This window comes from Catharus ustulatus, chromosome 4 (assembly GCF_009819885.2).
Source record: "Catharus ustulatus isolate bCatUst1 chromosome 4, bCatUst1.pri.v2, whole genome shotgun sequence".
Classification (NCBI taxonomy): Eukaryota; Metazoa; Chordata; class Aves; order Passeriformes; family Turdidae; genus Catharus; species Catharus ustulatus.
This window is the reverse complement of record NC_046224.1, coordinates 66,517,948-66,531,409: the sequence shown is the minus strand read 5'-3', so window position 1 is coordinate 66,531,409 and position 13,462 is coordinate 66,517,948. Positions and strand designations below refer to the sequence as shown.

Below are 13,462 nucleotides of genomic sequence, written 5' to 3'. Positions count from 1 at the left end.
GTGCTGGGCAGGGCAACCACAGACACCCATAGCAAGAAGCATGGCATTCCCACCTCCTGCTGAGAAGCAAGCTTGCATAATAACCACTCTTCTTGCTCCTTGATTATCCATCTATCAGTCTGTTTCTCAAAGGAAAACCTAGTCTGACACTTGCAGTAATGAAATAGTAGGTTCTGGCAACTCTCTTGTTCTTCAGGAGCAAAGGAAAGCATCTAGACTCAGTGCAGGCTTAAGGCATTCACTATTTCCAATATAGGGTTTAGGTGAACACAATGATTGCATCAGAATTAAAGGCTGAGTGTGGGACTTCAAAAAGTCTGTAGACATGCAAACTGCTTTTGCTGAATCTCCATAGCAATATTGCTCCAGCAGGAAAAGCAGAACTGCAGTCATAACCACACTTGAACGTCTGGGGAAGATGGGAGGTAGAAGAGCACGGGGTGAGTCAGCACACATTGAGAAATACTCATTCATGAATCACCAGAATCACCTGAATGCTGGCATAAACAGGTAACAGGGAAAATGTTAGTGCAGCTGTAACTAACGTTTTGAGACAAAGTTTTTTTGCAGTGTAGGTGCTCTCCACTGAGCTGTGCAGGAAGACACATTTCAGAAAATTACCAGCCAGCTCCATTCATTTCAACAAGGGTTTAAAACTGTTTATTCCCATTTTCCTTTGAACAGTTCCTTTGAAGTGAGTTCAGGAACATGCAGTTCAACTATCTGCACACCTATTGTTCAAACATTTAAGTCATTAGCTCAAGTTCATCCATGCAGCAGCTCCAGCAGAATACTCACACTGCCCAGGAGCAGCAGCAGCCACACCTGCTTTGCTGAACAGGCACATTCTCGCTTTCTCCCACCCCTTGTGCTTGTATGCTCCAAACAGCAGGTTTTGCCTAAAGATCCTTCCTTCTGTGCAGGTGCCATGAAGTACACATTGTGTGAAGGTCCAAGGACAGCTGTGTGGCCTGTCAGCTTTACCTTCTGCAGTGGAAGGGCATGTGCCTCACAAAACTAAATCCTGTTTGTGCACACAAACCTTCTGTCTTGTCTGAACAAAAGAGTGGATCATCTACCTTGGTTTTCATGCTATCAACTCAATCAACATTAACCCTGCTAGAAAAAGCCAACTAGCTTGTCTTGGGGAAGAGTTTCCTGGCATAACCAAGCATAAATTACTTATTCCAACAATGAAATCACTAGATCTCATACTTACCTCTATGCGAAACCAAGCTGGGGACAGTTTGAATTAACTCGTGTTTTCCTTGATGTATTTTAATATTTTCTTAACTGAGGAGCATCAGCTCCTCCCAGATTCTCATCAACTATGTTAATGGAAAATCAGACCCATTGTCTTCCTTCCTTTTACTCCTTTGCTTCTGCAAAGTTCCATTACAAGTTTCATGAAAAACACACTTCTGAGAACAGTACACAAGTAACTGTTTTCTTTTAATCTCCAAAGTGTGATTTTACTATGAATAATCAGACTTTTATGATAAACTTGCATGCCAAGTAATATCAGGGTAATTATTGGGAGGATCTCTCCAGGTGTGGCCAGGCAGGACACAACACTTCAGGACAAAAGAACAGGAGTGAACTTGGCTACCCAAAGCCCTTTTCCTGTCCAAACTCTTGAATGACTAACCAAGCAGAGTGGGTTTTACTACCACCATTCATGAGGTTCTACTGCTCTTTACCTTTTATACTGATTTGAATAATGCTTCTCCATTATGGCTGCTTCTGAAACCTTTCAACTTAAAGCATTCAAGGAAAAAAAAAAATCACAGTCTGTTTCAAAGCCATGTTTTAGTATTTCCCAGCCAGCTAAGATTCCCGCTCAGTTGCATGAGCAGTCACAAAACAACACTGCCAACAATCTGCTCAAATATCCATGTAAAGAACTGAGACATCCTGTTCTTAAGCTCTGTGTTTTAATTCTCCCTAATATTCCACATGTCTCCAAGCTATCACACATGGCTTAGGATAAATGTTGTTACCTACCACATGGATTCATAAAACATCTTGGTCTGGGATTATTTGAAATGAAATCACCAGCACATCAGCTCGTGGACATAGTTGGTAACATTTGTTCAAGGACTGTTTAACTAATCTAGACAGAAAAATCCCCTGAAGGTTTCTTCTACTGAGAAATGTTAGTCACAAAAATCAAGTGGAGAGGGAGGATTCAGTGCCTTGCATGTCTTTAATTCAAGGCAGATCCCTTGCCAGTACACACAATTTAAGGCAGTGTAAGATCTAAAGACAATCTTGTTTTTGTGACAATGCACAAACCCTCATGAAGTTCTTCCTGAATTAATCAGGAAGAAACCATTACAGCCATCAGTCCTCACTATTATACACTGCACAAACATAAATATTCATGACTACATAATCAAGTTTACAGCAAACCACAGATGAGTTTAGAAGGGCTGTTCTAAAGTCAAGAACAAAAACCTTTTGTAAACAAATTCAGGACTACACTGACTTTTACCTTCTTCCCCCTTATCCAACGTCAGGTTGTGAGGGACTGATCGCTCAGATGTTCTGTAACAGAATCAGAAGCTGGGCTTTGCTCCAAGTGCAATCAGAATGAAGAGCAATGAGGCCAGTCTGCCACATGAGCATCCTGAGTGCCATGGAGCACTATTCCACCACTGGTGCCTGCCACCAGGAAGGAATACATCCAAACTCCACCACCACCAGGCACAGTAGAGAGAAAACACCACTAACAGAGTTCATGGTCATTAAAGAGGTCTGTTTATTTGCTGCAGGGTCCAACACTTTCTTCACTGCTGCCATAAGCACAGTCAACTTTATTTTTGGTGCACAACATTCTCCTTGCTCTTTGTTCAAATGGCTCAGTACAGTGCCAGCACAATTTTCACCCCATCACCTTTTAAGCAACACCAATGATCGATGAGACAAATGAAACCCAAACCATGCAACATGTGTTAGGCTGATAAAATTAGGCTGAGAATATTTATATATTTACACAGAGAACGTTCAACATTGAACCTGCTTGTGGACTTGTATTATCTTGACCAAGTATCCAAACAGCTACATTCTGGTGTAAAATAGTCTTTTCTTTAAGGTTTCATGTAAAAGCTACTTACATCACAATGCTTTTAACTGGATTCTACTATACCTATTTTTGACACAGAATTTCTACACACCAGCACCACACACTTGCAGTCATACCTTGCAGAATGTGTAAGGCTTTTGCAGACATCTGATTGCTGTGACCACAGGAAATCCACTTTCCAGAGCTTTCAGCCATGACCTTTGGAAACCATGAGAGCTTTTCAAATACAAAGGGTGAATTAATATGAGAGACACTATTCATCCAAGAACTATAAACTTGTCATTTCTTGACACGGCTACATACAACACAGATAGAATTTAGGACTAATAAATAATTTTCCTAAATAAAAATTTGTTCTTAAACCCCACTGGATAACAACAGGGCTTAGGCACTTCTGAAGATTTTATCTTACATCTGTCTTTAATATGGAAGCTTCAGACTACAAAATACAGGACAAGTAACCATCTCGAAGACGAAAAATTAATTACTGGCAAGAAGCAGGTCAATAGTCTTAGAGTGTAGTCTATTTCCCTGGTTTCCACATCCATACAGAACTTCAGTGACCAGATGGGATTCTGTACATGAGGGTCTGCTGGAAGAAATCTGTCTGCAGAACCAAGGACTTCACTGTCTAAATAATACTTTGGGAAAAATATATTACTGTGAAAAGCCACCTGTGCAAACAATTCTCTTTTCTGGAAAGCATGGCATGCCCAGAAATAGAAAACTGTAAAAATATTAACAGCAATCCAGAGCCCAACATGCCCAAGCCTTGTAAACAATGAAGACCAGGAGAATGAAAAGGGAAGGAACAGGGACCAACATAAATAGGATTAACCAAGACAGCTGAAAGACTCAAAGAGTTTCTAAAAGCATCTTCTTTTAAAAGGAGATTTGGAATCTGCCTTGTCCTGGCAATAAGAGAACATAATTTCACATACATAGTGGTTTCTAAGGCAGAGCAATAATCAGCTAGCACAAAATAATTGATTTAAGAGCTTTCTTAAAACAAACAAACATACAAAAAACCTAAAACTTTTCATAATGGTTAAATCAATAGCAGTGAAAAACTTATCATGGGTGAAAAGATTCACGTCCTTGTATTTGACATCTACCAATACACAATATCTATGAAGAGTTTGTGGTAAGCCTTGATCTCCAGGGGGACTGAATGAGCAGAACGATGGAAGGAATTAACTGAGCAATGATGTATGGCAGAATTCTAAAAAGAAAGAAAGCTGTTGCAAAGTTTCCCGAATTTGTTAACTGAGCTGCATCTTCAAACATCAGCATAACTAATGAAACCCACTGTGCTCCAACCATTAAGACGATGACAGCCAAACAGCTTCATGGCACTGCAGGACATGCCAGCTCCATCTGCAGCAATTCCATGGCCAACAGGAGCTGAATCCAGTTTACTGCTTAGGAGCTACAGAATTAAAAACCCTCCAAATTAATATGGTGAGGGGTTCTTACTAACATTCACTTTTCTTTTTTGATGTAGTGCAATAGCATGGTAAAGATCCAGCTGTGCCATCCTGACCCAAACAAAACTTTTTGATTAAGAGTAGAACAAAATGTGGAATTTGGTAACAAAAAGTAGGAACCACTGGCTATACATAACGAGCCCAAGACAGTTAGTTGTTTAAAGAAGGAATAACTGAGAATCTGGCACATCTTTGCTTCCAAAAAAGCACTATTGACATTCAGTAGACTTTTTGACCTCTATTTTCCATGGATGTCCATGAGGGCATACTTGTAGTCCTTTTCTACTAGAAAAGGTGAGTCTTCAATGTACCTATAGCATATCCCACTAGCAAGATACAAGAAATAAATTTACTTTTTTTCAGGACATTACAGCCCTTCAAACACTAGACATCAAAATCCAACCACATACATGTAACAAAGCAGATGATACCTCCTGAAACACAGATGTAGGATCTAAACTGTACCTTCCATAGCACAGCTTTTAAACTAATGCACTCGCTTAGAATCATTCCTCATTTGCTTTGAAATCTTACACAGCAAGATTTTCTCAGTCTTTCAAATCACACAAAGTTAAGCCACCTAAACATAATACACAATACCAAGGGAGCATTGCAAATTCCTGTCCACTGAGAAGTGTTCAGGCTCCTACCACTGAGGGTCCTATCTGGATACACTTTGTTTTTTTCATTCTTCTTCCGGCTGCCTGACTGAAAGGTATCAATTGTCATGATTAGTACAAATGTGAACCCTCTCTCCCTTCCCTCTGCAAAGAACATTTGGAGGAAATCCAAGCACTGATTTGCCCAGTCCAGCAGTATGAAAGCACAGAGTAAGGAGCACATTGAGAGGCCTGTTTTCTAGTGGAGGAGTGGTTTAATTCTCAGCAAAGAGAGAATATTTGTACTGACTGATGCCAGGCACACTACCTGTGGGATCTCAGGTACCCACCCAGGCTGCCTGGCAAGTTCCTTGAGAGGGCACTTCAGCTGCTGAGTGAGGACTCCACCTCTCCCCAGGCTCAGGGAGACAAGCCTGGGGCAACCAGGTTAGATGATGGAAACACCTTCACATCCACACAGACCACAGGCAACATTCCAAGGCTACAGCATGAAAAGTGGCTGTGCTGGTAATGACAAAGGGAACATTTTTCTAATGCCTTGTTATATATTCGAAGCCAAGTGAAAACTGGTCAGCTGTCCCTGTCATACACTCATGCTGCCAGTGTTCTGCTAAGATGACAGCTTCCAGGCCTGGCCTCAAATACAGACAGACCTCCTTACCATGCTGAAGTCATCAGGCTGGCCTGAAGGGCAAATTTGGTCTGCCTTTATGCTGAAGTGGAGCTATTTCCATGGAATCTAGCCTGAGGGAAAAAAAGCAGAAAGTCCTATTTGAGAGGTTAAGTCATTAGATGCTACTGTGAAAGTAACAACAAAGCACTTGGGAAAGACCAGGTATGAGAGAGACAAAGCTTCAGGCTCAGAGCACGTGTCACAGCATCAGGTTTAGGTGCTCAGAGTCTGAAAAGTGACAAAAATGGCATCTTGGCTCTCCCTTTGTGCATGCACTGAAGTCTTACTTGCCCCAAGGGACATGCCACCCTTCCCACTAAATAGACCCAAGTATATACTGGCTGCCATCAAAACAGTCAGCCAGAGCACAGTAACCCCAGCATTCAATCATTTTGTTTTCAAATGTCAAAGACAGCAGTTTTGCTGTTTAGAGAGAGCTGAACTTCATGTGTAAACATAAGGCTGTTTTCCTGAGAGCTCCTGACACACCATTTTCAGACCTCCCACTATGCAATTTTTAGTCACTTTTCAGAACAGAATTACATTTTCATCTTTTGTATTTCAAGAAAGCTCTCTGTGCTTCAGCATGTAACCACAGATGGTTTGGCTGCAAGCTGCCTGACCATAAAGCAGCTCCCATGCCCTCCTTGGCTGCAAAGGGTACCACAAGGACAACTACAAACTCTCAAGTCCAGTGCATGCAGGAGGATGGGTTACCAATAACCCATCCTAAAACCAGTTAAGGTTTTAGGCCTTTGGAGACTGATTACAATCTCCTGTTTTTTCACTTTTGACTCAAACTGGGTATTGACTCAGCTGAGAGAAAGATAAGCAGCATTAGTACTGGAGATGAACCTCAGCTTTGCTATAGCAGCACATTTTAGCCTTCTTTTCACTGGCTCATTATCTTAGCCAGGTCTTGAGGATGAAAATGTTGCTGTTCTTTGGTAGGTACAGAAATCTGTTAGCAGAGTTCACCTGTCCTAACACTGACACATAAAAAATGGGAACATTTTCAGCCTCTTTTAAGCTCTGACCTGACCTGCTGCACATACCTAAACAGTAATGTCTATTTTTCCTTTTCTTCCCTTAGCAGGAAGCTGCTCCCTCTCTCACACACACACACACACACGCACACACTCACACACGGCTGATCAGACAAGGAGAGGGTATGGCCAGAGTCTATGGAGTGATGTCCAATAGCACATCATTATGAAATTCTTAGAATGTTTCTCCCAAAGAATATAAAGTTTAGCACATTCTGTACATATTGTTGGCTTCTTAGTTAGAAAGTAAACAGTAGCAAACTGTCCATAAAGTGTTGACTCAGTTTAAACGCAGCCCCTTCTCTTTTTATCTTGCTGAAAGTCCTCTTCCGGCTAAAACACTCCAGTGATGTGGGCATTCGGCGTGTGACAGCAGAGGAAGGAAGAAAGAGGCACTTTTGATTGGCTGGTATTCCTGGACTTCCCTTTTTCCTGCGGAGGTCTATGTTCCTGACACTAGATGGTAGTGTTAGCACGGAAAACCGCTGTGGATAGGCACTTGGCAACAAGGCTCCAAGGCAGTGCCCGCTCTCTGCTATGTCATCAGGATAGGTTTCTGCCGCACTTCCAGGATATCTGGGCATGGGAGAAAAACAAAAAGACACAGCCAACTTAAGGGGCTCCTGAAAGCAGCCACAGCACCAGAAAGCATGAAGAACTGGAGACATAAGCATGGATTGTGGCACAGCCCACCAGGAATCTAAAACACAATGAGTACATGGCTTCCCCAGTTAAAATGTGAGTTAATCAGGATGCACCTGGGAGGAATTGAAGGATGACAAACTTCAAATATACCCCATCATATGGGGAGGCCAGCTGATCTACTATTATTTATACTGGGATGAAGCAACATATGTTAGACAGGGAGGGGCAATATTTTCCAGGGAAACAAGTGTAAGCGCCATTAACAAGACACGCCAAGGGGTTTCCCATTCTTGAAGGGACAAATGCAACATCCCCAAGTCCCTTAAGGAGACTTCTGTGGGTAGAAATAATTCAACTCTTTCATTCATTCTAGAGCCCAAACCCTACATTTCTGCACTCAAATAACTGCCATGAAAGAACATTCACCTTCTTGGCTCCTCAATTCCATATTGTCCAAGTGGGACAGAATATGAACCTTAAAAATTGTGCTGTAATCATGGGCACCTTTCTAAATATAGGCAGCAAACCAACATGGCAGGGCACTAGGCAGACATATCTGGAAACTGCTCTGTGATGCCCTTTTCAAGGCTACACAAAGAACAAGAAACATGGGAAAAGGAGCACACAATAAAAAGGCCGATCAAACACAACTGCACAAAGAGGATAACATGAGCAAAAATTGATCCCCAGCTCCAGAGGGCTCAAGCCATACCTGTAAAGAATTAAACACAGTGGAGGGAGTGGGGGAGTCCAGTGAAGGGCCACAGAGATGACTAAGGACTGGATTATCTGACACATGTGGAGAAGGTGGCAGAAGTGTGATTATCCAACAACGGACAGAAGGGTCAGGGTGAAGTCTTATCAATAAACTCAAGGTATTTTAAAAAGTACTTTGATCACTATCACTGGGATTTTAATATCTTAGTACAGGTTTTCTGAACTACCCAGGAGAAATGAGCACCTTTCCCCCTCTGTCCCACATGTAATGCTCCTGCTACCTGGAAAGCTGACACTGGCACAAATACACTGATTATAAGGCCTTGGAAACAGGGCCTACACAACATGTCAAGCTAAAACAAATGTGGGTAGGGAAAAACTGCAGATGAAAATTCTGCCTTACAGCGCAGAAATTTCATGCCCTATTTCTGCGTATCTCAATATATACTCCAATTCCTGCAACCATATGTTCAACAAATTAAGTCTCAGAAAGGATGCTCAAGCTCAAAGCCAGTAATTGAGCATGGAGGCATTTGTACCACCCTCTTGAGCAGATATTGAACATCAGCAGAAACAATACATCTTCTGTGAGTTCCAAAATGCCTGTGGTAAGAGAGAGTAAGCTTGGTGACTCCAGTTAACTTGCTGTAAGACTACCAACACGATCATAAGGGATAATTATGACTTCTGCTGAAACATTGTTCAAAATCCATCCTTAATTACAAATGAGTGATTTTTTTTTTACTGGAATCTGTAATTTCTTCTAAATTGAAATAAATTCCTATTTACAACAGCATTACACAGAAATACTTGTTCCTCCATCTTAACAGCAGAATCCCGCAGCATGGTAGGCTGTGCACAATGCAGGTCAAAACTCACCTGTTAAAATTCGATGCAATGGCAAAGTGATGTATGTTAAGTGTGCATAGAGTAGAAAGTTCTCATCTGTTCTGTTCAGCTTCAGCCACGAGCCCACCAGGGAGCGTCCTGTTCCAGACAGGGATCGCGACCGGAGATTTGTCACGTTGTGCAGATCTGTAAAGGCAGGGAGAGACAGCAAGCCTCAAGGGATTGCACTTTAATGGAATACTTCTGAAACTCAAAAAAAGAGGAAAGAGTTCTATTCATTGTTCAGAGACAAATCACATGTAGGACACTATCATAACTGATTTTTTAAAACCAGATGGATCTTGCCTAGCACAGAATTCACCATTTATACTGAAACTAATAAATAGTAGAGGCAGCAGCTGAAGACAACACACAGAAAAGAGAGGACTTGTGTTACCACACTGCACCAGCAGAACACCAACTCAGCCTTCCCTCATACATTAAATCACAGAATAGCCCTACAACTAAGTACTTACTCATGCAGAAATTCACCAGAGTAACAAAATAGAAATTGTTTATTTTGAAGAAAGTTGCCATCTAGCAGACATGGAGAGATCCAACATTAATACCTCCATTTCCTGCACACCTCCACACACACCCTGAGCCACACCTAGGACCCTTCAGCTGAGCCACTGTTCACAGAATTAGTTTAGATGTCCCCAAGTAACTTTTGAAACAAAAAGAGACTGAGTCCCCTGTAGGCCAGAGGAGTTTTTTGTAGGTCTCTCCCACAGCCACACACTGCATTTTTGGAGTGTTTTAAAAATCTTTGCTCTATTGCCCTGTAAAATTCAGCCCTGTCCCACATTGCTAAAATCAGATGTTGAAGTCAACATATTGATTCTGAACCAGAGTGATCCAAGCTCTGGAACTGAAAGCAGATCCTGATCCAAAGAGGAAAATATGTGGTGGCAGCTACTCTAGAAAGATGTGTAACAATGTGGGAGGAAAAAAAAAAAACTGAAAATCTTTTCCTCTTCCCTACACATGTGCATAGCCTAGGTGTCTATTATCTCTTCCCATGCATGACCATTATGCCAGAAACACTGTGGTGATCAGGGCAGAAGGAGCTGACTCTGGAAGCTGCAGTAAGCCCAACTCTCCTGGTGTATCAGCAAAGCCACTGAAGTGGGCCTTGATGGGCTGTTCCTATTCACTACAGGTCTGTCTGCACTGGGGCAACTCTGCAGCAGCACTGGCTGTACCAGGGACAATGCTGATCTTTACACAATCCACATCTTTTCCTCCACCCACAAAGCCAAGATGCACCCAAATCCCTCCTCCTATCTCTGCATCTTCTGCATCTGCGTCTGGCTTTTTCATGCCAAAATAAGAGAGTATCACCACTGCAGCTCCTGAGGAGCACTGGTAGGACACTCAGGTTTCTGAAATTTGTAAAAAATAATAGTAACTACTATTCCTTGTAGAAAACTCATCTTTGAATAAATCAAGCTCCCTAGCATAAGCTGTTAAAATATTCCTCTTTACTTTTCAGATGAGAAACAATACGGTCAGAACACTTAGAAACCATTTCTTGGTATTTTATATGAATGCTATAAAATATCTGAAAAACCTAGAATTTATTTACTTCCATAAATATACCAGAAGGAAAAGGATATGAGAATAAAAAGAATGCCCATCATTAACATTAAATACTCTACGATCAGATCCTGCAAGACAACCCCGAGCATGCACTACACAACCCATGAGGGCTGCCAGACAAACACCTTGAACTCTGTTCTATTCTGGGCAACCTCCAGGGAGCCTCTCTAGGCAACAGTATCGAATCAGAATTCAAAGAACTTGCTGCTGAGTTGCCCTACCCGCTACATTTGGAGAAGTGCTCCCAGAGACTCTGGTATCTGGGAAAGGGGGAGGATCTCAGCTGCTCCAGTTTCTCTCAAATGGGTCCATAGAAAAGAAATAAGTTTTAAAATACTCAGGATTTGTGGGCTCCAGTCTTCCAAGAGATGCTGAAGTCTGTGAAAAATCTCATTCTCAGAGAGGCACTGGCTGTATGTGGAGCCCCCTTTTTTCCACCCTGCAAACCTTCTTGAAAACCCTGCACTGGGATCCCTTTCTGCTGTGCCCTCTCCAGACAAGTCTGTTTAGCTGTCAATACTTCTCTCACCTCCACCATCATCATCTCTGAAGAACTCTTCACTGTCATTTGCTGAATGGGACTTTTTCATCTCAGCAATTCGATTTCGGGGCACTTTTCTCTTGAGGGATGGGGAGAAGAAGGATGGGCGGTTGTTACGTTCTGGGGTTGGTGGTGTGCTGAAAGAAGTAACCTAAAAGGGAAACAAAAGAAATGCTGGAGAAACTCTTGGTTTTCCCCCCATGTGCCACAAGGCAATCACATGTGCAAAAAATCAGAATGATGACTGGTATCTAGCTCTGTTTTATCAAAGTGGCTAGAGAATTTAAACTGAACAATCACCTCAAGATGAAAATATTTTGATATATCACAACCCTCAACTGTTACATGAATAATGAAAAACTTCTCTCCTCAGATGATCACTTTTAACAAGGATTTACAGTCATAATGGCACAAAATTAGTAATTTAGGCACCAAGAACATCAATCTTTTGCATGTTGAAATGAAGGAGACTTAATATGCTAAGAATGTACTGCATTGAACACACTCAAAATGTGCATCTTCATTTCTTTGATGCATACAAGGCAGCAGCTTCCCTACTGGGAAGGCTGTTCCATGGGATCCCCGCAGAAAGTCAATGTCCCTGGGGAGGAGAGTCACAAATTCCTGAGCCCAGCACAATGAGGCAGAAGTGAAGTCAATGTTCTCTTTTTTGTGTGTCACGTTTCATTACCAGAAGGAGAAAATGAAGCTGTGGTGCCTCAGAAGATTTGGTTAGTCCAAGTGATGACAAATACAGGGACGGAACTGCCTGTGGTAAAACTCAAGTTAGGGATAAAACTATGGAGACACCCTTCCTTCAGAGTACACTACAATTACAGCCAAGTACACCTGTTGTAGAGAGAACTTAAACATAGTGCTGATGTACTGGCTTTGATTGCAGCATTTTAATAGTTTCATTTCAAAGGGAAGAAAATAGGGATAACTACTTTGCTAACGGATGTGAGCAACTTTAATCTTGTCCTTGCTTCTTCACACAGTCAATTTAACAACCCCATAACTCTCCCTGAGTTGGCACATGACACTGCTCATATCTGTCCAAAGAAATGCAGAGGGAGGTGATATGAAGTGATGATGGCAGCCAAGCCAGGCTGAATGCAGAAACACTCCATGTTGCCCCTCTATCACTAATGTTAAAAAAACAAAAGAAAGCCATTGTAACACCCAACTAATCCTCTTCCCAGCACATTTCATTTCTAATTTGTGCTTGTCTGTTTTTAATTTGGGAGTCATTTCATATCACACTGTGGGGGGAACCAGAAACAGACATATTAGCATTAAAGTAGTGGCAACACATTATCCAATCTAATTTGACATTTTCCAGCTGACACTGGAAGCCTTGGAGACAAAAGATCATGTTGTCCCTCCATGCCTGATTTCTTCAGGCTGTGTTTCTGTGGTAGAGAGCAAGAACATCCAGTTAATGAGTGCTGGTAGCTCATGTTGCCTTTTACCAAGTCAGAAACAAAAACCACACTGCCTGCATGGAGTCCTCTAGAAGCCCTTCTGCAGATCTTTAAATGGTACAGGCTAGCTGCCCTACACAGAAAACCATGCTGGACTCCATCAGGTACTGACCCAGCCCAAGTCTGTGCAGGCACTTTGAAGACATGTTGTCTAATCCACATTAACCAAGTAAAATATCTTCATGGAAAATAAGGCTCAGGATTGAATAAAGGCCAAATAAACATCTGTGGTCTGATTCTATTGGCATTTTACTACACTTGTATTAAAATTAACCATATATATGAATACCATGCTGCATCTGGATCTGTGATATTTGGTTCAGCATTATATAGGCTTTGCGTTAGCAGTATTCCTCAGTGGTAAAACCTAAAAGCACCACTTACCATGAGGTTTAGCAAGCCACCTATACAATACAGAAATTCCACGTTTCTAGGTAAATCCCATTTCGCACAGAAGTGGAATCTGCTTTTTTTTCTTTTACAGAAAACAGGCAGAATCATTGGTTTCCCTGGCATCAAGATTGCTGTTGTTTCAACAAAACACTCCTCCAGAGGTATGAATCATCCAGTCATCTCTGTATTCAGCATTTGCTCAGGGGAAGCTGCGTTAAAGAATCCATCTCACATACTGAGTACTACCAAATTATACACAGGCAAACCTAAGTGCAGAACTT

At 41.8% G+C, this 13,462-nt stretch overlaps 1 protein-coding gene across 2 annotated transcripts in view; it reads right to left on the bottom strand.

Moving 5' to 3' along the window:
* Window positions 1-6,207: 6,207 nt before the first annotated feature.
* The window catches only part of LOC116995737 (uncharacterized protein KIAA0930 homolog), a 53,231-nt gene continuing 45,976 nt past the window's right edge, over window positions 6,208-13,462 (bottom strand). For both annotated transcript variants that reach the window (XM_033058652.1, XM_033058653.1), the window contains exons 8-10: window positions 11,293-11,455; window positions 9,153-9,308; window positions 6,208-7,487 (exon numbers count right to left, since the gene is read on the bottom strand). In XM_033058652.1, the coding sequence (XP_032914543.1) occupies window positions 7,447-7,487; window positions 9,153-9,308; window positions 11,293-11,455 (360 nt within the window). In that variant the 3' untranslated portion in view covers window positions 6,208-7,446. The remainder of the gene's footprint in view (window positions 7,488-9,152; window positions 9,309-11,292; window positions 11,456-13,462) is intronic.